General features: G+C 47.2%; 2 protein-coding genes across 3 annotated transcripts in view; one reads left to right on the top strand and one right to left on the bottom strand.

Moving 5' to 3' along the window:
* Positions 1-23,665, bottom strand: part of LOC8031023 (alpha-aminoadipic semialdehyde synthase, mitochondrial) — a 97,061-nt gene that overhangs the window by 41,949 nt on the left and 31,447 nt on the right. Inside the window, exon 1 of one of the 2 annotated variants that reach the window (XM_029979350.4) lies at positions 8,932-9,085. The exons of the other annotated variant lie outside the window; for it this stretch is intronic. Within the exon in view, the coding sequence (XP_029835210.2) occupies positions 8,932-9,025 (94 nt within the window). The 5' untranslated portion in view covers positions 9,026-9,085. Of the gene's footprint in view, positions 1-8,931; positions 9,086-23,665 lie in introns of those variants that run through there. 2 annotated transcript variants of the gene reach the window in all.
* LOC121833503 lies at positions 13,820-14,590 on the top strand (the record flags this gene model as incomplete). The annotated part of the gene is made up of 1 exon (XM_042286848.1): positions 13,820-14,590. A coding segment is annotated over exon 1 (771 nt), but the record flags the coding sequence as incomplete, so codon positions are not given.

Genomic DNA, 23,665 nt, shown 5'->3' with positions numbered 1-23,665 from the left:
CACAAACAGCCACTGAGCTGGCAGCCGGCACTTCTAATGACGAATATGTCACGCGACCACCGACTGACATCTCGATCCCGCGATTGAAAACATTTTTATTTCAGAAAAAAAAAAATTGGTGAGGAAAGAAGTTATGTTTATCCCAATTCCAGGATTCCACTGGCCTACGCTGCGGTGGCCCTCTCCACCAGCCAATGCTGGCAGGCAGGGTCATCGCTGCGCCGGACGGCCTACCACTGCTCCCTTGACGTGTGTGAGATTAGGTCTATAGTTGGTGTGTGTTGGCATGCCCATACCAAATTTGCCCATACTGTGTGGTATCCGTCCGCCTTCTCCCGGCAGTGCGGGCAGAAGGGGGAATATAGTGAGGTGGACCAGGAGTGGGTAGTTTCGCCAACGTGGGCAGTGTGTCTGTCTGTAGTCTCCTAAGATGTATTCATCTTCTTTAGTTAGGATTTTGTCCGGAGGAGGGTATACGTTCTTCTGTTCAGTCTCAATATATTTAAATATTCGTCGAGGGTTACGGTCGCCATGTCCAAAGACGGTGGTTGGCATGAGGGGGCCCGAATGAGTAGACCTCGGGCTGTGGCGTTGGCGGCCTCGTTCTCCTTTTGCCCCGTGTGTCCTGGCGTCCAGGTGAGAAACACCTTCTCCGGTGGGTGTTTACGAACTATTTGATGGGCGAGTGTGTTGACTGAGCCCTGAATGAAGTGTCTACAGGCCTCTTGCGTGTCTGTGAGAATTATTGCGCGGAGGTTGTAGATGATGGCTACGACGATGGTTGCCTCTTCCCGTGTGTGACGACTTTGGTCTTCATTGACGCTGAGTGTACTACTCTTCCGTCCGGTGTCGTGACGACAGCTACCATATGTCCTTCTTGAGTTCCGGCAGCGTCCACGAATAGCGTGTTCTGGTCGTTGTCCCATAATCTAAAGAGGGACTCAGCCCTAGCTCTCCTCCTCTCGGCATCATGTACGGAGTGCTATTGGACTGACGCTAATTTTCTCCCTCATGTCCGGGGTGAAATCTTCTAGGGGCTCTGGTTGCCCGCCAGGGATGGTGAGGCCTAACTGCTCCAAGAGCCACTTGTCATTCGCTGTTTTATTTAATCGCCTCATTTGGGCGAGCTTCTTAGCTTCCCAAAGCTCTTCTCCGTGTTGTGGGCCCCGAGCTCCAAAAGTCTGCAGGAGGATGTAGAGCTCGGAATACCCAAGGCCGTCTTATATGCTTTTCTAATTATAAGACCCAGTTTCCCCACCTCAACCTTTGTAAAGCGGAGGTACGGCGTCCCGTAAACAATGCGAGAGACGACGAAGGCCTGCACTAGCCGTGAAGCTTCCTTCTCACCAAATCCGTGGCGTTTGTTTCTTATTCTTCTGATCATCTTGAACACTTGCTCAGTTGTTCCCCCGAGCTTCTTGATTGTGGCCCCAACTCCCCAGCCCTGCGGATGTATTGCCCCAGGATTTCGATACAGTCGGGTCGTGCAACCGACTCGCCATTGATGTCAATTTCAATGCGCTCGCTTGTTTTCTGTCTGGGGTCTTTAAGATTAGAAGCTCGATGTCTAGGACGATGTCTAGGACGGCCTCAAGAAAGACGTCTAGAACGACCTCAAGGACGACTTTGAGGACGACCTCAGGGACGGCGTTTAGGACGACCTCAGGAACGAAGTCTAGGACGACCTCAAGGGCAACTTCTAGGACGACCTCGAGGACAACGTCTACGACGACCTCAAGGACGACATCAAGGAAGACTTCTAGGACGACCTCAAGGACAGCCTCTCGGACAACCGCGTTCTCGGACACGCAGTGCTCGGATCCAATCTATGAGCCGCACTCAAACATTGTCACTGGTGCGTATTGCCTAGCGCACACTCGACCAGTTACATTAGCGAACACCAGCTCCGAGAACGTGGATCGAAAGGTCGCGCTGCAGGATCCTGGGTTCACCAGGATCCTGCAGCTCCACCTTTTCCATTTCGGCGGCCACTTTTCGTGGCGATCTGCTAGGCTTTGTCAGTATATTAGGAGGCTATGACACATCTCATGAGACGGACCATTTCCCAAGTTGCGAGACGCTCTGTCTCACAACCGCGCCAGCGAATATTTTTACCTTCGCAGCTCGTAGAAGTTCATAGCTTCACACGCGCCTCGCGCTTGCTTGCATCGATGAAAGAAACCATCACTCGAAAAAATCCTCATTATCACTTCGGGATTTTAAACAAAACATCTAGCAGACGGCCACAAAACAACTTGCGCGGCGCTAATATTTAGGTTCTGGAACCATGTCACACTCTTCCATGCTAAGGTGATACAAAGTAGTTTTCTAAATGGAGTTTAAATTGCGTTTCACAACCGAGGTCGCATAGCAACGGGGACTATACGTCACCGCCGTTGTCGGTGTTCGTGGCTCCGCAGAAAAAAGGCGAATGAAAACAAAACATGAATAAAATATCACGGCGGAATGAGATCTCAAAAGGAGCGAGTAAATGATTTGTGAGCAGCAATAATTACCCGCGGATTTCTAGTAACTAACCTAATTCTTCCTATATGGAAAGTTACATTAGTCAATATATTGTGTTCTTTTTTTGTTTTGTTTTTCATTTCCTCAGTTTTTGATACTAGCAAGTTTTATAACAGCGTACGATAAATCTTTGCGTACGCAAAAAACATAGCGTCGTCGGCATGCGACAATTTAAAACACGTTTTGGGCTCGGCACATGCGCAGACGGCATCAATGTCTATATTTATTTGCGTACGCTCTTCTGAAACTCGCAAAGACTTGTATACGACCGAAAAAGAAACTACTAAATATCTTGTCGAAAACTTTGTTGAGACAGATTCGTTGATAATGATCAGGGCTGAGAAATCAAATGACCTACCAAATGTAGACTTAGGGATGTTGCAGATCCTGTACTTTCCAGCCACCTTTGCGACGTGTGAAGATGTGTTTAGTTCAGCAGAACTCGCTGTCCAGAAACAAAGGGACTTGCTGTATTCGACAAACTCACACAAATTGCTTTGTTTACGCAGCTGGCTCCATTAAATGCAAGAATATTGCTAGCAGAAACTAATGCCCCGCTTGTTTGTACTGCTATATAAAAAATGGTGAAATCCTTTCTTTTTATTTTTCACAAACACCGTTTATGTACACGTAGCAGAGCGCGTTGGATGGAGTACAGTTCACACGGAAAGAATAAAAACACAGAAAATATACCGGGGACAGACACGCACAGTTCTTTCAATGAGCAACTACATTTAAATGATGCCCATTACACTATGGTGAACCGCATTGGTCAAAGAGATAATTAAGTGAAGACGAAAATACTAGAAGATACAAGAAAAAGATAAAAGTAAAGATAGCTGCATTTAACTTCCTGAAAAGGAAGAAGAAGAAGAAGAAGACGGCGCTAGGAAATCCATCTCTGACGTCGATAACGACATCGAGGGCTCGGAAACATTGTCTGTGGCAGGTTTGATCTTAAATGCTTCGATTATCTCTCGGCCATACTTGTCCTTGTCTGAGCCTAGCACGGTAGTGTTTTCATAGCTAGGAGAGCAATCTTGGAAGGTGCGGGCATGGACAACAATCGGATGGTATATAGGAGTCGGATGACGCCTTGTTGACTTCGAGAAAGTGTTCCCTAAGGCGAACGTTCAGGCATCGTCCCGTCTTGTGTTGGCTGCCACAACTGAGCGGAATAGAATAAATTGGCTTCTCTTGGCATTTGACATATTTGTTGAAGCGTTTGATGGTGCATTCTGGTGGACGACTTTCGCTATTAACCCTTTGGCACATTTGTTTTAGCTTCATCCGACATGTGAATACCACCTTCGTGTCGAAGCGGGCAGCGAGACTCTTCAGGCGGTGGGCAGTATTATGTACATACGGAATATTCAGCAGACCTCCTCCGTACTACCCTTCAGCATCTGATTACAGGCCCCAACCGTCGATCATCTAACAACAAAGGACACAGCCACACACGCCCGGCTTGCATTCCGTATGTGCATCATACTGCCCATCGCTTGAAGAGTCTCCCTGCCCGCTTCGACACGAAGGTGGTATTCACATGTCGGATGAAGCCAACGTTACTAAAACACTCAGTCGGGAAACTCGCCGTCGAAACCTGGGCCGCTGGCGTCCACCGAGACCGAGCTAAATGCGACAACAGCGCCACTCTTTATCGTTTGTCTGTACTGTGGTCACCTTGAGCTTTTTGAAAGCCTGTTTTTGCGTAAAAACAAACGGAAAAAGACTCTTTTTGTACGAAATTTATTGGAGTTTAGTACAAAAAGAGGGGCGCGTTATGTTTTTAAAATTTTTAGTTTGCAGGGTTTTGCGGCACAATTGATATTGTTTTTATACAACCATGCCTCAGCGGGGCTTTCAGGTAGCGCGTCCCGACCTAGGTGCATTTTAACTTCGGATAGTTCGACGCGGCGCGCCCGCCGGGGAGGCGGGGGTGGCACCCCTGTAACCTCTTCCGCTGTATCTGCTCTTAAAGCCAAAATAGAAGTCACGTGCAGTTCCTCGAGTGGCCGCTGCGGAAGAAATGGTGGCGTTGTGTTCGTCATTAGCTCGGTGCTCGGAGACAGATTGGGCCCACTTTTTCAAAGCTGTCTCTTTGGGAGTTTCCCAACTGAGTGTTTTAGTAACGTTGGATGAAGCTAAAACAAATGTGCCAAAGGGTAAACAACGAAAGTCGTCCACCAGAATGCACCATCAAACACTTCAACAAATAGTCACTAGCAAGCCGTGAACCAATGCGCAGCGGAAGTTTGTCTGCTTCTTGCACAGGGGTTACGATGATGTCAGAGCGCCGAACTCTTATTGGCTGATCAAAAAAAAAAAAAAATATTGGGTAGACTTCAAGGCAACTAGCATTGAGGTCTACCCACTACCCTTTCAATCAAAACCAATCAGAGTTCGGCGTCGTTATGACGTCACGGCAACTCCTGTACAAGGAGCAGACGACTTGCTGTTCGCATACCGAGAAATCAGGGACCCAAACATCCGAAAAGAAAAGGCGCTGAAGTAGTAAAACAAAGCAAAGAAGTTAGAACTATGTTAGAACAATAAGCAGACGACTTGCTGTTCGCATACCGAGAAATCAGGGACCCAAACATTCGAAAAGAAAAGCCGCTGAAGTATTAAAACAAAGCAAAGAAGTTAGAACACGGACGCAATTGCTTTTTACGAGCAGAAAGGCGATCGCGAAGAGTGCAGACTGGCCCGCAAAAGCGCCGCGTGAAAGAAATTGAACCAAGGGCCATGGAAGCTGCCATCAAGGACGCGAGAGAACAGCATAAAAATAAAACCATCCGGGTTGCGTATGTATGAAGCAAAACATGCTTCGAACATACTTCAGGTTTGTCCGCAGACAGTCCTGTCACCGTGTCTTCTGCATGATGTATTGACTGTGGCTATAGCTCCTGGTCCAACGCCGTCTGACTGGCTTGCTTCGGTTCATTTTTTGTCCTTAAAAAAAATGAAAAGAAACCCGGCATGCTGGAGACGACCACCGTAATACAGCAGCCTCGAGAACAACAAAAGAAAAACAATCGATTAATTACCGTCCCGCAATGGACAGATGTGAATGGAGACTCCGTAGTAACCTTGCTATCCATTGACGAGGAGCTCTCGCGCAGGTCGCAGGCGAGAAGGAGTGGACTGGCCGGGTTACTCGCAAAACTAAACAAATTCTCAGCGTAGACCTTTTTTTTTATGATAGCGTTTATGCGCGTTCCTTTCAGCTGCAACGTTGCCTTTTATAGATGTTGATGTTATCTGATGGTGCAGTCTCGTTGCCTCTGTGTGTTGGCCGTGGCTGGAGTGGAAAATTCCCGGGCTGGTTTGCCTTATTACCGAGGCATCGAGGGGACGTCAGATAGAGGAGAGAGAGGAGGGATGAGAGATGCGAATCCAGGGGGGCTATGTTGCGCTTTTTGGACTCCCAGGAGACTAGGAAGAGGGAAGTGACGTCAACGACACAGCAAGCGCAGATTGGATGTTGACAGAAGAAAACGAAATCAACACCCAATCTGCGTTTGGTCCTTTACGTCGCACTGCATCGATTGTGTCCCCGAAGAGTGTGCAGCATCGTTAAACGACACTTTGTACAGTCACGAGGCGCGTTTCTTTCTCGCGTGAACATTAGAAAAAATTGTATGTCAAATTGCTATGTTGCATACGTGAAACCTTACAGCATCAGGTCACGTGACGTCAACATTTCCGCAGCGGGGAAAATGAATGTCTGTATGGGTCACGTGACACGAAGCCCATGCATGTATCTCATTTTTCACCCCGTGATGCAGTTATTGTACCACTTGTTTCCAGTCTAATTGTTCCGCAGCATAATCCACAGCACATTACAGCGAACGTTGTTCCGTAGCACATTACAACGAACGTGCCTATATTAAAAGAGTTGCATATACGTCCGATTATAATCCTCACTAAAATATACCGTATTTTCCGCGCTATATAGTCCGCGGACTATACGTGTTTAAATATGGAAATTTTAGGCTGCGCCAACTATCTGCGCGCGCCGACTATACAGGATTGTTTTTCAATAGCGTCGATTATGACGAGACGAGCCGGATTTTGTGAATGAAAGAGTATGTTAACGATGATTTATGTATTATACGAGCTTGTTTGTGAGCTAAGAAAGCAGACATTTGTCAGGGTGTGCCGCTCATGAGGAAATTTTGGTGTCGACTAAGCACCAGGTGCGGACTATCTAAGCAAAAACTTATTTTTGAGCGCAAATTTGTCCGTGCGGACTATTGTCCGGAAAATACGGTATATAAAAAAAAAGTAGTAAATGCCGAACGAAAAGAACGCTTGCAGTACGTGCCACTGCTTGCACTGCCTTTAGCATCTTTCATTTTTCTGAACCTTCTCGACGAAAAGTGGCTCCTCTCATCGGCATAATTTTCGCGTCACGTTTGTCTTACAAGCGCTGGCCGCATAGTTTCTTTTCATCTCCTTTACCTCGATATTTTGTATATTGAGTCCTAACATGAATAGAGATGACACGAACGGAAACTTTTGTTTTGTGCGTGCGACCGCAACTAAATGAAACGTTCAAACGACACATAATACAATACAATACCCGAATAACATAACGAATACAATACCCGAATAACGACACATAATACAATACCCGAATGAAACGTTGAAACCCCGAGTCAATCCGGGGATATTTTGCCTCGCGAGCGACACCTCAATTCCATCGCACCAAACACCGCAATAAGCTACTGACGTCCTATCAGCAACTGGTGCGGTGACCTCGCCGCCTCGACCTCGCTGCTAGTGCCAAGCGTCTGCCTTCTGCAACGCACATTTGGCACCTCTTTTTCTCGGCGAGAAAAAAAAAAAAAAAAAAGAGGAATAACCATGAACTCGGTGCGATGACGAACCCGAGATAGATCAATCCGCACGCGCCGTTATAAATATTCCGGGAGACGCTTCCAAACGCTCGCGAAACGACCTCCGCGCGCGTGATGCCGAGACGACTTGGCAACGCTACCCAAACCCACACCCGTAGCAGGTTACAACTGCACTCGCTGCTTCCGTAAAGCGCTACGATAGCCGGAACTCTACGGTCAAGGCCATGGGCGCGCAGGCGCAGTTTCTTCGTTGCGGAGGGCTTAGGGAATGGGAAACGCGGTCTACGAAAACTCTTTCAAAATACCCGACGGGTTCCTTGTCCCGCCACACAAACTGTCTGCATACACGTTCGAAGCGCACGTATACAAAATGCTCGGATCATGCTCGAGGTGTAGACAATTCTGCAATCTCTGCAGTGAACTCGAGTGTCTCTTTACGCCGCGTTGACTGCAAGGAGCCCATCCGATACATCCGCTACAACCTAGAAAACGAGATGCCTCTAGGACGGTTAGCATTCCCGGGGTTGTTTCCCGCCCTGAAAAAGACTTCTTTTTTTAAGTTTCTTTTTTAATTGTGTTTAATGCCACGGGAAGGAAGTCGTCTACGTGCGCGTATTCGAGAACCTTCGATGACGGCTACCACGTTTCTTTTCCGGTTTCCGATAGCGTCAAAATCAACCGCAAAACTCAGAAAGAAGTCCCGGTATCGAACGAGGCAGACACCGATCTCCAGTCGCAGCTACGCTTCACTGGCGCACCACAGCCTGTTGCTTGTCGACAGAGTCCCACAGTTCATACACATGGTATACAAGTTCTCTCCTCACTGCAGACACGATGAGAGAATCCGCGGACAGGCCTCAATCGCATTCTAAGCGCTTCACACGCGAAGCAGTAAGCCTTTTTTTTAAACCTACCTTTTCGATAAATGGAATTTCTCTAAATTAGGGCTTTGTTTTCTCTAAACCGAGTTTCGATACAACGTGCCCGTTCCCTAAAACTTGTTTCCATGAACAGGCGTTCGATCAACCCTAGAAAACCCGACATCCCAACTTGAAGAACCATGCCGAGAAAAAAATGGCTCAAATTCCTGCCGTTCTGGGTTGCCTGGAGCTATTCAAAACCGTATTTGACGAATTTCGCGATCGTAAGCGGCACAAATTATTTTCATACATCAAATATGCCGGATGATTAAAAAATAATGAAACATGCGACGCGATCCAGCGAAGGACTGAGATTCATTTCGAACAACTGGAGATCTTTGGACGCAGTACCGAAGGCTCGGTTTTAAACGACAACGTCAGCCAGATTGCGGGGGCACCTCGGCCGAGACTCGAACCCGCCAACTGGAAATTCGTAGATATTCAACGCCAATAACTTTCTTCGACTAATTGAGGTGGAATGGAGCACATTTAGATCTGCTTTCTTTTACCACCTGCACCTAAACTCGGCGTTAAAAAAAAATAAAGGAAAGAAGATTGTACACCGATTCCACTAATCCAAGTACGAATAGAGTAAATTGAAGTGTGCGAACGTCACTTACACTTGTTACTCGTCGGCACAGCGACGGCGACGGGAGCGGAGGCGACGTCGTGGCGTCGGGAAAGAGATCGGGGGAAAGCAGCGGCTCGCGGCATCACCAAATCGCACGATTACATTCTTGTCAGCTCCCTCGCATATCGCGCCTAGTCAAGTACGCCTGTCGCATAATATCGTTTCTTTTTTATTTTTGTATTAATTTTACTTTCCTTCTCAGAACACCGGATAAGAACCGCGCAGACACAAACGGACGTGGCGCAAAAAAAAAAAAGAAACAAAAAATAAGGAAAGAGAAAAAGGGCGACGGTACTTTCTTATCGCTTACAGAGTTTCGTCATCGTTATAGTATGAGCCGTTCCGAAATCGCAGAAAGTCGAGGAAACGATAGTACATGGAGTCGACCGCCATCCGCATATCTGCGCAAAGATCCGTAAAGATGGCTTGTTCTTTTTCTTTGGTTTTTCGCTTCTTTCTTTTCCATCCTTCTGGGTCACTTCATGGCCGCCGAAACGGGGTGTAGCTTGCGCCACCTATCCTTCGTCGCCATTTCTTTCTCTTCCTTCCTCCTTTCTCTCTCCTGGGATGAACCGCAGAACCGTCCCAGCCAACGCGTCGCTACGCCCCCTTCTCGAATAGCACGTGGCACTCAGACCGGATTGGCTTGGATGGTGTCTGGCGTGCGCGGCTGTCCAACGTGAGGTGGAACGCTCGCAATTAGGGACGTCGCAAATTTTGGTCGAACCCCCAAGTTCGACTAATGGACAGTGTTGCCCCGTCTCTACGCAACAGTTATGAATTTTGGGAAACATAATACCTATTTATAAACTACTTTACTTTAACATATTATAAAAGGATGATCGATTTTTACGCAATATATAAGCAACAATATGCACTTTTAACACTTTATAGTGAGTTTATTCGTGCGAAACAATCGAACAATAGACCCAACAAAATCTTGCATCCATAGAAAAAAGAATCTGGGACTGGGAAAAAAAATTAATAAAAATAGCGGACAAATACGCGCACCGTCTCAAACTTTGATAAGGTGTGTGCATCTCCGTAAATTTTTTTCCTCAATCTCTTTTTTTTTTTATGGAGTTTATTTCTTATAGCTTGCCCGCGCATTTTCACCGTCTCCGTTAAATATTGTATTTTCTCCCTGCAAAATAACGGAAACTCTTTAATTATTTTCTTTTTTCGAGCGTGAGCACAAAAGTTAAATTTAAGTTGAACTTGGGTCAAACTGTTGTCGACCTTCGAGTTCGAAGTTCAAAAACTTATTATGACTTGGTTGACCCCGAGCCTTGTCAGATTTGCGACATTTTATGCAAGTACTATTCTGTGCTCTTTCTCTTGGCTGCCCTCTCTCTCTCAATGTTTCTGATTCTCGCTCCAGCGATTGTGGCGTGGACGGCGCTCCCAGGCAGGCGCACCGAGTGCGATAATCTCTCTCGTATACCATGCACTTGGCCCAATTTCCTTCTCGAGGTGGAGGGGCTAACGAACCCGGCGATAAAGCGGCGCCGCATGCAGTACAGATAGCGGTGCGTATCGGAGCGAGAGCGATGATAAAAGAAAGTTTCTTCTTTAAGGCTCGTTCAGACAGCTTCCTTCGAGTGCGACAGCGTCCAGCTTTGCCCCACCACAAAGTGTGTGTGCGCCCCAAAGCGCACACGCACGTGCGTCCCGTTAAAAATCCTCTAAAAAAAAAATATATATATATATATATATACGAGGGGGGACCCAAAAGAAACCGAACTAATTCTTTTTTAAGCAGAGCTTTTGCAGTACCGCGTTTTGCCGCCAGGAGTTGATAGAGCGAACATTGCTGAGTCATTAGACCTAATTCCGTCCTCGAAGAAGGTTAGGACTAGTTGCGGCTGGGTTTATAGTGACAAGTGTTTCGTGTGTGCGTCGTTTTTGCAATGTCTGATTTCTGTGAACAGCGTGCGGCGGTTAAATTCTGTTTTTTGCTGGGAAAAAGTGGAACAGAAACTATTGAACTGTTAAAAACGGCGTACAACGACGATTCCATGGGGAAAACTCAAGTGTTTGAGTGGTTTTCCCGTTTCAAGAATGGCGACATGTCAATTGATGACAAACCTCGTTCCGGTTGTCCTTCCACGGCACGAACACATGAAAACGTTGGAAAAATTCGTGCAATCATCAACGAAGATCGACGACGGACCATTGACGAAATTGTGGAGCTGTCGGGAGGGAGTTGGAGTTCATTGCAGCGAATTCTGACAGAAGATTTGGGAATGAAAAGGGTGGCTGCCAAATTCGCGCCACGACTGCTGACTGCTGAACAAAAGCAAGGTCACGTGGAAGCATGCTGTGCTTTGAAAGAAGAGTCCCGAAGTGACCCAAACTTTTTTTCAAAAGTTATTACAGGTGACGAAACTTGGTGCTATGGTTACGATCCTGAATCAAAGCAAGAATCAAGCCAGTGGAAGACTTCAGGTTCGCCTCGTCCCAAGAAAGCTCGTCAGGTGGAATCAAACATCAAAACAATGCTGATTAGTTTTTTCGATGTGAAAGGAGTCGTCCATTCAGAGTTTGTTCCGCAGGGTCAGACAGTTAACCAGGCTTTCTACTTGGAGGTTTTGAAAAGATTGCGCAACAGTGTGCGGCGGAAGCGGCCCGATTTGTGGAAGTTGGGTGACTGGTTTTTCCATCATGACAATGCCCCGGCTCACACTGCCTTGTCTGTACGACAATTCTTGACCAAAAATGGTATGACCCCTGTTCCTCACCCCCCATACTCACCCGACCTTGCCCCGTGCGACTTTTTTTTTTGTTTTCTAGAATGAAAAGAGAAATGAAAGGAAAGCGTTTTGTTGACGTTGCTGAGGTGAAGAAAAAAACGACGGAGGCGCTGTCAAGCTTCACAAAAGATGAATTTAAACAATGTTTTGACACATGGATTAAAAGATTAGACAAGTGTATTAGTGCAAGTGGACAGTACTTTGAAGGAGATTGAACGTTTCTACTTGAAATGGGAATAAATAAGTGCAAAAAAATTTAGTTCGGTTTCTTTTGGGTCCCCCCTCGTGTGTATATATATATATATATATTGTTAGGAAAGACGACGACGTGGCGCGAGTGGCGCGCTCAAGTGTCGGCCGCAGAGTGCCCGCGCGATTCGATTCAGACTGACTTCGCCTGGCTGCGCTGCGGCACTGACCGTCATCTACAATCCTCCGATCATCTCATTAAACCTGCACATCGTTGCCTCACAGGTTGGTGGAGGTGCTATCGTTCTTCCGCCTCTCATCTAACCGTTAATTATCAATTCTGGAGCTACGCAGCAGACGACCCGCGCAAGTCAATATGCCAGAAGAAGCGGGCAACGCTAACCGTCCCACGAACACTACAGCGCCCGTGGTCAAACATCGACAGCGCGACCCCCAGATCTTCGACGGATCTCCGGACGCCGACGTCGACGATTGGTTAAAGAACTATGAACGGGTCAGCCACTACAACCACTGGGATGACAGCTTTAAGCTCGCGAATGTTGTTTTTTTTCTAAAAGACACATCACTTCGCTGGTTCGACAATCACGAAGAAACCATCAATTCCTGGGAAGGCTTCAAAACAGCATTCGCCGATGTGTTTGGCAAACCCCAGCACCGGAGGCAGCAAGCGCGCGACCAACTATTGCGCCGCTATCAAAGACCCACAGAAACATCAACAGCGTACATTGAGGACGTCCTCCGTTTGTGCCGCCGAGTTGATGCTGAAATGGCCGAAGACGAGAAAATTCGCCACCTCTTCAAGGGCATCTCGCAAGAGCTCTTCTCCGTCGTGGCTCCGAAAGCACCTGCTACAACAGAGTGCTTGATAGCGGAATGCCGACAGTACGAAGAGCTTGATAGCGCACGGATCTCCAAAAAACCATTCGAGCGACTCCCTGAAGTGTCCCAGGTAACAACTCCCGACACAAACCTTGCTTCGCTCATCCGCACCATAATACGCGAGGAGCTTCGTACCTTCGTCGCACAGCTACAACCGTCTAGTGACGAACACCAAACAAATACTGACGTACATGTCATAAAGGACGCAATTCAAAGCGAACTGCGCGCTGCTCTGGGGCACGTCACGCCAGCAGCCTCTCCTTACGCACCAGCAGCACCCGTCCCAACTTCGATCTGCGCTTATCAGTCCATCCCTGCCACGTATGCCGCACCAACCCCTCCATGGACACCACCACAACCAAGGACCAACATCTGGCGAACGCCAGATCAGCGACCTGTGTGTTATTATTGTCACACACCAGGACACATCCTCCGATATTGTCGCCGTCGACTTAACAACACGGCTCGCACCTCGCCGACCAGCCGTGTATACTCCACAGACTATACTGACTACCATGCTACTCATCGCACTCCGCCCATCGACGAATTTTCTTCACGTTCCCACACGTCCACTGCCCCCGGTCACGAACAATTTCCGGACAGTCGCCGTCCCTCTCACAGCCCCGAACGTTCCCCACCGCCACGACGTGGCCGCCCATCATCGCCGTACCCGCCACGACGCCGTTCTGTATCACCCTTCACCACCGACGCTCCCGGACCTTCCCAACAGTCAAACTAGATAAAGCGGTCTGCAGCTACGTTGGAGGTCAGGCTGCACACTCATCACTATCCGCAAATCCTCCTCATTTAGGATCAACATCAATTGTACTCAAAATTAGAAATCACAACTTCACCGCCTTAGTCGATACAGGAGCCGCGAAGTCTTGCATTCCTGAACACATCCGCCGTCGCCTGCACGCAGTACTTACTCCGCCGTTACAAGGACACTTGATGCGCATGGGCAATGGCGATTTGGTTCCCCCCCTCGGATACTGCACCCTTACAATCCGGATTGGTAACAACCGTTACGTTGTTATGTTCATAGTGCTTCCTACCTGTATCGCCGACATCATCCTGGGATGGGACTTTCTGTCTTCAACAGAAGCACTCATTGACTGTGCCAGCCGTGAATTGCATCTCAACTCTTCTGATACTGCCGAGGTTGATGCTGATGGTTCGCTCGTCACCCTGGTAGCCGACACTGACATACTGCTGCCTCCGTACGCTGCCACTGTCGCCACACTCGTACCGACCCTACCCACCGCAGCAACTTCTGGTCTCATTGAACCCATCTCTACGCAGCTCGTGACCAAGGGCATAATCATTCCCTATTCGCTTGCTACACTCACAAGTGGAAAACTTCAGTTATGGGTAACCAACTGTTCTTCCGAAGCCCAAATCGTTCCTTCCGGAAGTCGTGTCGCTACAATGCACTCAACAGTGCATCACCAATTTGCCAGTCTCCTCCCCACCACTTCAGACGCGCTCCCTACACCACCTGATTTCAGCAAGCACGTGGAAAAAATGATCGACCCCCGCCTACCACTGAACCAACGACATATATTAGCCCGTCTTCTTGCAGACTACGAAACCCTTTTTGACATTAACCCCGGAAAGTTGCCGCAAACTTCGCTTATAGAGCACCGAATTGATACTGGCGATTCATCACCCGTTCGAAGCCGACCGTACAGAGTTTCCCCAGCCGAACGCCGAGTAATTCAGACACACATAGATGATATGCTCCAAAAGAAAGTAATCGAACCATCTTCTAGTCCATGGTCTTCACCCGTTGTTCTTGTTAAGAAGAAAGACGGCTCTTGGCGTTTCTGCATTGATTACCGCAAACTAAACAAAGTCACAAAAAAGGATGTTTATCCACTGCCCAGAATTGACGACACTCTTGATACGCTCCAAGGGTCTTCATATTTCTCTTCCATGGACCTCCGAAGTGGTTACTGGCAGATTTCTGTCGCCAGTCACGACAAGCCCAAAACCGCATTCACTACTTCAACTGGCCTGTATCACTTTAATGTGATGCCATTTGGACTTTGCAACGCTCCAGCCACCTTTGAGCGTATGATGGACTCTCTACTACGCGGCCTTACGTGGAACATCTGTCTGTGCTACCTCGACGACGTCGTCGTGTTCGCCCCGACTTTCGACGAGCACCTACACCGGCTGCGTATGGTCCTGCAGTGTTTCCGAGCCGCCGGTCTACAACTTAATTCCAAGAAATGTACGTTTGCCGCTCCACAAATCAAAGTACTGGGTCATCTCGGCAGTGCTTCCGGCATCAGCCCAGACCCCGACAAACTCCGAGCTGTGGCTGAATTTCCTGTACCACTGAAAGTGAAAGATGTCCGGGTCTTCCTAGGATTATGCACTTATTTTCGAAAATTTATTTGTGGTTTCTCTGACATCGCGGAGCCTCTCAATAATTTACTAAGGAATGGTGTACGCTTTCAGTGGACCAAGGAGCAGCAGGACTCGTTCGAGTCCTTAAAAATAGCGTTGACCTCTGCCCCCATCCTTGGACATTTCGTCGAAGGCGCAGATACAGAAATAAGAACAGACGCCAGCGGTCACGGTGTGGGAGCGGTTTTGGCCCAGACCATTCGAAATGAGCAGCGAGTAATAGCATATGCCAGTAGGACTTTGACTACCTCTGAACGAAATTTCTCAACGACTGAAAAAGAATGTTTAGCGGCTATATGGGCAATTACAAAGTTCCGCCCCTACCTATATGGTTCACCATTCCGCATTGTGACTGACCACCATGCCCTCTGCTGGCTAGCAAGCCTCAAAGATCCAACGGGCCGTCTTGGACGGTGGTCATTAAAGCTTCAACACTACACTTTCACGGTTGTCTACAAATCAGGTAAACGCCATCTCGACGCTGACGGTTTGTCCCGATGTCCACTTCCCACCGATCTTATACTCCCATCACGCATCGGCACAGCAGACCCAGCAGCAGTCCTCGACAATGTCGACATACGATCGGCACAGCTGTCCGATGCGTTGTTGAAACCTATTATTGACACCCTCCACGGCACTCTGCGATTCCCAACCCGTCGTACAGAGCGCCGCGCCCGCCTATTCACTCTTCGTGAGGGTGTTCTTTACAGACGCAACTATGATCCCCAAGGACGACCGTGGCTGCTCGTCGTGCCACGTCATCTTCAGAAAGAACTCATTCGAATCCACCACGACGACCCTACAGCCGGACACCTCGGGTTCTCCAAAACATATTTCAAAATTCGGGGAAAATACTTCTGGAACGGAATGCAACGCACCATCACGCGATATGTTCGCGCGTGTCACCTATGCCAGACCAAGAAAAAGCCTACAACAAAACCGGCAGGAGCACTACGGCCCATCCCTCCGCCTAACCGCCCGTTCGAACGCATTGGTATTGACTTCCTTGGCCCATTTCCACTCTCGACCTCAAATAACCGTTGGGTAATCGTCGTCGTCGACTACTTCACACGCTATGCCGAAACAAAAGCCGTGCAAGCCGCCACAGCCTGCGAAGTAGCTACCTTCTTCCTGCACTCCATCGTGCTTCGTCACGGTGCCCCTCAGTACATAGTCACAGACCGCGGTACTCCATTCTTAGCTCACTTGCTTCAAGAACTCCTCCATCTCACTAAGTCCGTGCACAACATCACGAGTGCGTATCATCCACAAACAAATGGCCTCACCGAACGTTTCAATCAGACTCTAGCTCATATGATCTCCATGTACGTCGCAGACGATCACAAAAATTGGGACGTCATTCTTCCATACGTCACGTACGCCTATAACACCAGCCGCCAAGCCACCACAGAATACTCCCCTTTCTACCTCTTATACGCAAGAGAGCCACTCTCAACCTTGGATACCGTTTTACCCTATGTTGATGACACTGCACATGACGACCACACCGACGAAGTTCTTTACCGCGCAGAGGAAGCAAGACAACTGTCCAGGATTCATACACTACAGACGCAGCAACATCAAACCCTTCGTCATGCCGAAACCCACACTGATGTCGCGTACGAGGTAGGCGACGAAGTTCTTCTCTGGACGCCGCTACGATCTCCTGGGAAGAGCGAGAAACTTCAAAAACGCTTCACTGGCCCCTTCAAGGTCTTACGACGCCTCTCGTCCACCATCTACGAAGTTGCTCCAGTTTCGGCCCCTCTTGATCAGCGTTCAAGATCAACCGACATAGTGCACGTCGCACGCATCAAGCCCTACTACCGCCAAGCACCATAAACACACGTGCCGGCGGTCCGGCACTTTCCTCACCGGGAGGGTAACTGTTAGGAAAGACGACGACGTGGCGCGAGTGGCGCGCTCAAGTGTCGGCCGCAGAGTGCCCGCGCGATTCGATTCAGACTGACTTCGCCTGGCTGCGCTGCGGCACTGACCGTCATCTACAATCCTCCGATCATCTCATTAAACCTGCACATCGTTGCCTCACAATATATATATATATATATATATATATATATATATATATATATATATATATATATATATATATATATTTATTTATTTTATTTATTTAATCTGGTTGGGACACGCGTGTCAAAAAAAATTTTACGCCAATTCTTTTTTTTTTTTTTTTAGAGCAATATTGACGGCGAGTTGTTTATGTGAAATTATGCGCGCGAAGTCCATGACGTCACTGGTCATTCCGGAATGACCATATCGGTCGTGAAGGCTCTCCTCCACGCGCCCAAAATGCCGAGAGGGAAAATGAGTGGAAAGGAGGTGACTGCCGACTCAATCCCGTCTAGCGCCGTCAATATTGCTAAAAAAAAAATTTTTCCGCGTAAAATTTTTTTTTTTACACGCGTGTCTTAATTACCTAAAAAAGAAAATACTTTTCTTTTTTTTCCTTTTCAGACGTCGAGTTGTTGGATGGCGAGCTTTACGACGTGAAAAGACGGTGAGAGTGCAGGCGAGCTGGTGGTACGTTCTCTGTGTCTGTTCCTTCTACTGAAAGTTCTTCCGATTTCTTCCACCGCAGTCTCAGGTGTAATACGACATGATTAGCTTTACGACGTGCCAATGGGGACGCTCTGTACAGCACGACGCAACGCAGCGCACCGCAGTCGACGCAACTGTGTGGACGAGCCTTCAGTTTTATTCCTTAATTTTTTATCGTTTTTTTTCTTAAAGTTTAATACCGCAATGATGCATATATTTTACGTGAATGTGTCGATGGCCGTGCACGGAACCCGACCAACATCAGGGTGCTGTCTTCGACGTTTAAAAACAAACTAAAGCAGTTCTGTATTTGAAAAAAAAAAAAAAAAACAACAACACTTATATCGTTTTCATTTGGCCTCCAGGATTACGAACATCGAGATTATTATCTTTTTTTTTTTTTTTCAATTTGTTGCGCGGAGGTTGCAGAAAATCCTTTTCGGAGTACTGCCGAAGCCCCTCCTTCCCAGAGCGTGACGTCATATCCGGAGTTTTCGGAGTGTCTGCCCTCACGCATTTTGAGCGCCTATCGAAGCTATGCACGCGCACTCTCGCTGTTTTCGAAAAGGTACACTTCAGAGTAACGACACTTGGCCATATTGAGGCTTAAAATCATAATTTTCAGTTATCAGAAGCTTTATCTGAAATCACAGGAAACGCTTTTCCACCCTCCACAAATGTTTAAACTGTTCGCAACAAAGCAATGCAATGTTACACGAGTTTCCGAACACCAAATGTAATGCTGAGGAAGTCGCACTTGTGAATCATGACGATCGGCAGTTGCGTCTGCTCTGCACAAGCACCAAAATGGCGGCGCTCTAACCCGGCAAGCTTCGTGGTGAAAAACAGCGCGAAACACAAGGTGACAGAGACGAGAAATACATACAGGACAAGGCGCTGCTCATTTCTCTTCTCTGTGTCCTTGTGTTTCGTGCTGTTTTTCACCGTGAACGCTGACCAACTCTACCCAACTGCCCATTCTGGCAAGCTTGCAATTCCACGCGCTACCCCCACACGAGTGACACGCGCTTGGCGGTCGAAAGATATATATCTGTATAACGTTACAACCGGTCGGAGATTTTTTTTTTTTTTTTTGTATTTTCTCGCGTTTAGTTATATCTTCGGGGAAAACGAACGTGATATTCAGATTCACGGGATAAAAATACTCTAGAATCCACCTCTAACCTTTCTTCTTTTCTTTTTTCAAGAACCTCTTCATTTTCTCTTTAACGTTGTTCTGCATGCTCTACACCGCTCTTGTATACTGCTAGATACTGCCGAGTTTTTGCGATGATGTAGGCTCAATGGCGGTGAAGCGTGGGCATGCCCGACTTAGGTTGCCCGTGTAAGACACCCGTGGGACCCACCTCAGCGCTCCGGAGTCCAATCCAAATACGACGGGCTCTATGGTGGCGAAGCGTGGGCTTACTCGAGTTGGGGTATACCCACGTAAAACCGCCGTGGGATCCCTCCCATTTCGGCTTTGCAGGGGCCAAGTTTACGGAGATTGGGGCTCCAAGGGGACAAAGCGTGTGCATGCCCAACTTGGTCTTCCTGCGCAACTTCAAAAATGGCGCTTTCCCCTGATATTTTTTTTTTCTTTATTTGTTTGGCGGGTTTTTTCCGCCCAGGGGGCAGAGATAAAGGCGTGAAGCCTGACAAAGTCTCTGCCCCCCCAACAGTTCAACAGTAAACAGTACAATGAATATAATCAGCAAAAAGTATACTCAGTAGAAATTAAAAAAAAGCACAGTGGAACAGGTATTTTAACATTCAACGTTGTGACTTGTAAAAAAAAAACAAAAAAAAAAACGGCACCATCAAACAACCAGCAAAAACATGTTACATAGCAACAATGATTCGAGGCGTATAACACATGTAACGTCGTATGACACAGAAGCATCATATCACTAATATAAAAAAAAAAGAATAAAACGTTAGAAGAAGGTTACAGCCTAAAATAGGGCTGATGGCAGCAATTTAGTCTAGAAATGAATAATGATCGAATATATGCCAAGAGCCATATTTGTAGTCAAATATAAATACATAATAAAAATAACAGCTTAGCCTACATATCACACAAGTGAGAAGCTCATACCACTGCCCACGAGAAAGCTTGAGAATATATACCGTGCGTTCTCTCTTATTCTCATCTTTTGAAAATTCTATCCAGCAAGAACAACTTCTTAATCAACACTAAATAATACGCAAAAAAAAAAAAAAAGCACGGGCAAAACGAAGGAAGTTTTGGACAGGACACTGCGTTACAATCAACGGAATGGTTTATTTTTGAAAAATAAACCAATTAAGCTAACCATTGCAATGAGGCAGCGCTCACACAATCGTGGAAATATATCGAGGAGGCTGAACACCGGGGTGCCTCGTGAATTTCGCTCGCTGTTTTTTATCATGTAACGGCCCATAACACTGGTCTTTTCAAAGTTGGGCTTGCACTGACAACGGCCACAGTAAACCGTTAGGTGGCTTAGTTGCCAAAGCATGTTCTCTGACCCTGTCATCGACGCACCTTCCCCGGCTGGCCGACGAATCTATGTGCAGTGCGCCGCAATATGAAAGACGCACTCGGAGCGCTCGGCAACGCGCTCCGAGTGGGTCTTTCATATACTGCGGCGCACTGTACACCTTTCCACATGAATGACAGAGTAATTTTATAGACCAACTCAACTCTCTGACGTCACGCCGCTGCGGTGGCGCTGCTGTCGGCACTGCGCATGCGCAGATGCTTCGCCTCGGGCGAATCTGGTTTCTGCGCGCGCGCAGTGCTCTCATTCGGTGGGCAAACACGGGCTTGTTTGTAAACAGTGTGTTGGTTAATACGTAACGCTATACCTCGTTTCACGATAACCTGGCGAACTGTGAAGGCTGCGGCCCCCGTGAGCCAATAAGAGTGTCGGAGCAAGGCACGTGACAACAGTCCATGGACGAGGCAGCGGCTCGACCACGGGGACCTCGTCACGTTGCCGTGACGCGTGTCACGTGCCTCGCTACGAAGCTCGTCTTGGGTCGCCGGGGGCCGCAGCCTCCACTGTTCGCCAAGTGAACTCGCGGAACTTGGTGACATGTTTTATTTTGCAGGTTTCTAATGACACAGCCGATTCCCCTGCCGAGCTGCCTATCTTTTTTAGACAGCGAAGAAAGTTTGTTAGGCGCTGAAAAGACTACCGGTATGTCAAAGCGATGGACCACATTCCTCAGGTTGAGGAACTCCTTATGAATGAAAAACAAGGCGACAGATCTACCCACCCTCCTAAGAGTCCTGTCGCTAGGAGTTTGGAAACGTCTAGAAGAACACGCTGAGGCTACCCTGCCGCTTCCAGTCTACTAAGCTGACGATGAAATGTATTTTTCAATCGGTGAGGGCAGGGTTTCCTCGAAGCAATGCCCCTCTTCGCCAACTTTGAGTGGGCCGAGCTGAATGGTAACATTTCTTTCTTGAAACAGGGCTCATACGCCCAACAGACATGCCCCGATGTGCAATATCCCATCACTGTAAAAAATAACCGTCAAATTTACGGCGCTATACTCTAATAAAAACTGCAAGTACGTCGTGAAGAGGAATTACATGAAAATTTGAAATGCACCGTAAACGAGCAAAAAGAGCGAGAGGGAAACGCAAAACTTCATAGAGCAAGAAAACAGAAAGAAAATACGCGCGTCGCTAATTGGTCACCACGCTTGACCTTCGGAAGCTACGGGAAGCCAGAGAGCCTCCTCTCGCCCCTTCACATCCTTTCTTTGTCCGCGCCAAAGCAAAACGTAACTGCCCTAAAAAAAAAAAAAAAAATGAACAGCAAACAGTAGAGCAACAATGCGACGAGCTAGAAGCGTAGACAAAAGAAAGCAGCGTTGGTTGGGACAACGCGGGAAGAAGTGGAAGAAGCGAACCATAAGCGAACGTTCGGTTCATTTTCCCGCCTTCCCGCCCGTCTCCGCGCCATTTTGTCCTCGTTCGTTCGTGGCATTCCCGGAATTTCGTGCACCTGAAAATTTGGAGCGGAAGGCAACTGGATACTCGAGACAGGTATTTCATCATCAACGTGCTGCTCACTTGGCAAGGATAGTGTGACGGTGGCATAAATACAACACCCTAAAAGATGTTTGCTTGCAGAATTTGCAGTTTCTGTTGAAGCACGCTTGCAGGTGGCGCAATTCGATGAGCACCATTTTCAGCTCTCGAATTCTTTTGTGTGTTGACGAAGGATGATGTTGTCTAGTTTGTTACGTATGATGCTCTCAGGTATCATATTTTGAGTAGACATAGGCATTTGAACGCCTAAGGGTAAGTGTTGTTCGGGAGGCACTCACTTGATCGAATGACGTTTTAGCGAACGCCCACGTTTCACCGAATGACACTTTAGCGAATAGTCGGACGCCGCGAAGCGGCGTTTTCGGGTGGGCCAAATGGGTTCACATTTTTGTAATGAGCCGCCGCAGACTGCCGCCGCGAAGCGGCGTAAAGCGCAGCGCGGCGGATGGGTTAACGCGCGCCCCCGTTATTCGCTAAAACGTCGATTCGCTCAAATGTCGCTGTTCGCTAAAACGTCATTCGCTCATGTGATATGGACCCATAACATCATTATACAATGATGTTATGAACCTGAATGGCTACCACCTTTCTTCCAGAACACATGAAATCTGCATATTTTAGAAAGCACTTTCCCTGTGTGGAAACGGTGAGTATGTACATAGGACGGTGGTCAAAATGACTGGTTTGCTCCGCATGCCCCCGTTAAAGAGGCACTAAATTGCCCCCTAGAAAACAAATCTATGGGCCACGTATTTACCGAGCCTCGCAGCGAGTCCCACTTACCCAGTGTTTTGGAGGAATTTTGTGATGGTGCCTGTCAGTAATGCAAATTATAGGCAATATTGATTACCTGGAGTTCGGAAAGTGATCAGTGAATGCTCACCACGAACTAGAATGCATGGGGAGATGCATCTCGAATCATGTCAGTTACAGACTGCAGTCTGTAACTGGCATGATTCGAGATGTCTGTAACTGACATGATTCGAGATGCATCTCCCCATGCATTCTAGTTCATGGTGAGAATTCACTGATCACTTTCCGAACCCCAGGTAATCAATATTGCCTACAATTTTATAATGATTTTGAACTACAATTATAGTTCTGCAATTTCCTACATTTTATACCTGCCTTCACGCCCTCTGTTTTATCCTTTCTTTTCTAGGGGAAAGCATCTACTCAGCCAGCATGTAGTCGATCTCAATTGATGGAATAACTGTGATGGACGAAATTCACATGTTCGACCACGCACTGGCTACACTGTTCAGCGCGTACTACGTTTTCAACATTGCGTACACAGAAGAGATTTGCATCACCTTGAAGTTTATTCGAAGGTATTGAGCTCATTTGTGCTTCTTGGCATCATTTGGTGTTTTTTTTTTTTTTTTTTTATACTTCATCTGATCTAACATATATTTCAGCAATGGCTCCAGACTGAGCTCTTTGTTTTAGAATGTCCATTGCTTGCATGAAAACTTGTGCAGCGAGAGTTCTTATCAATGCTAGAGGCATGATATGGTGAGATATTGTAGAATAAAAAGCAAGCCTGATTATTTTATTTCGTGTTCCCTGTCCTTCGCTTACTCAAATATATTTTGTAGTGTGAGAATACATGCTACCAAACGATATTTAATGAGTGGTACTTTTCGTTTAAAAAATTCAAATATAATTTTCTCTTCATAGCATTGTCTCCGTTATAACTTAGGATGCGCTACATACTCTAAGAAATGACTGTACCTACCTCACGACGCCACTGGCGACTAGTCTTCATTCAAAAAGACTTAAAATGTTTATTCAAAATAACGAGGCTTTTATTTTCACTTTTCATTTTTACGGAACAAAATATAAATCAGTTCCAA

Source organism: Ixodes scapularis, unplaced genomic scaffold (assembly GCF_016920785.2).
Source record: "Ixodes scapularis isolate PalLabHiFi unplaced genomic scaffold, ASM1692078v2 PGA_scaffold8__174_contigs__length_109621045, whole genome shotgun sequence".
Taxonomy (NCBI): domain Eukaryota; kingdom Metazoa; phylum Arthropoda; class Arachnida; order Ixodida; family Ixodidae; genus Ixodes; species Ixodes scapularis.
This window is presented reverse-complemented; position numbering and strand designations above follow the sequence as displayed.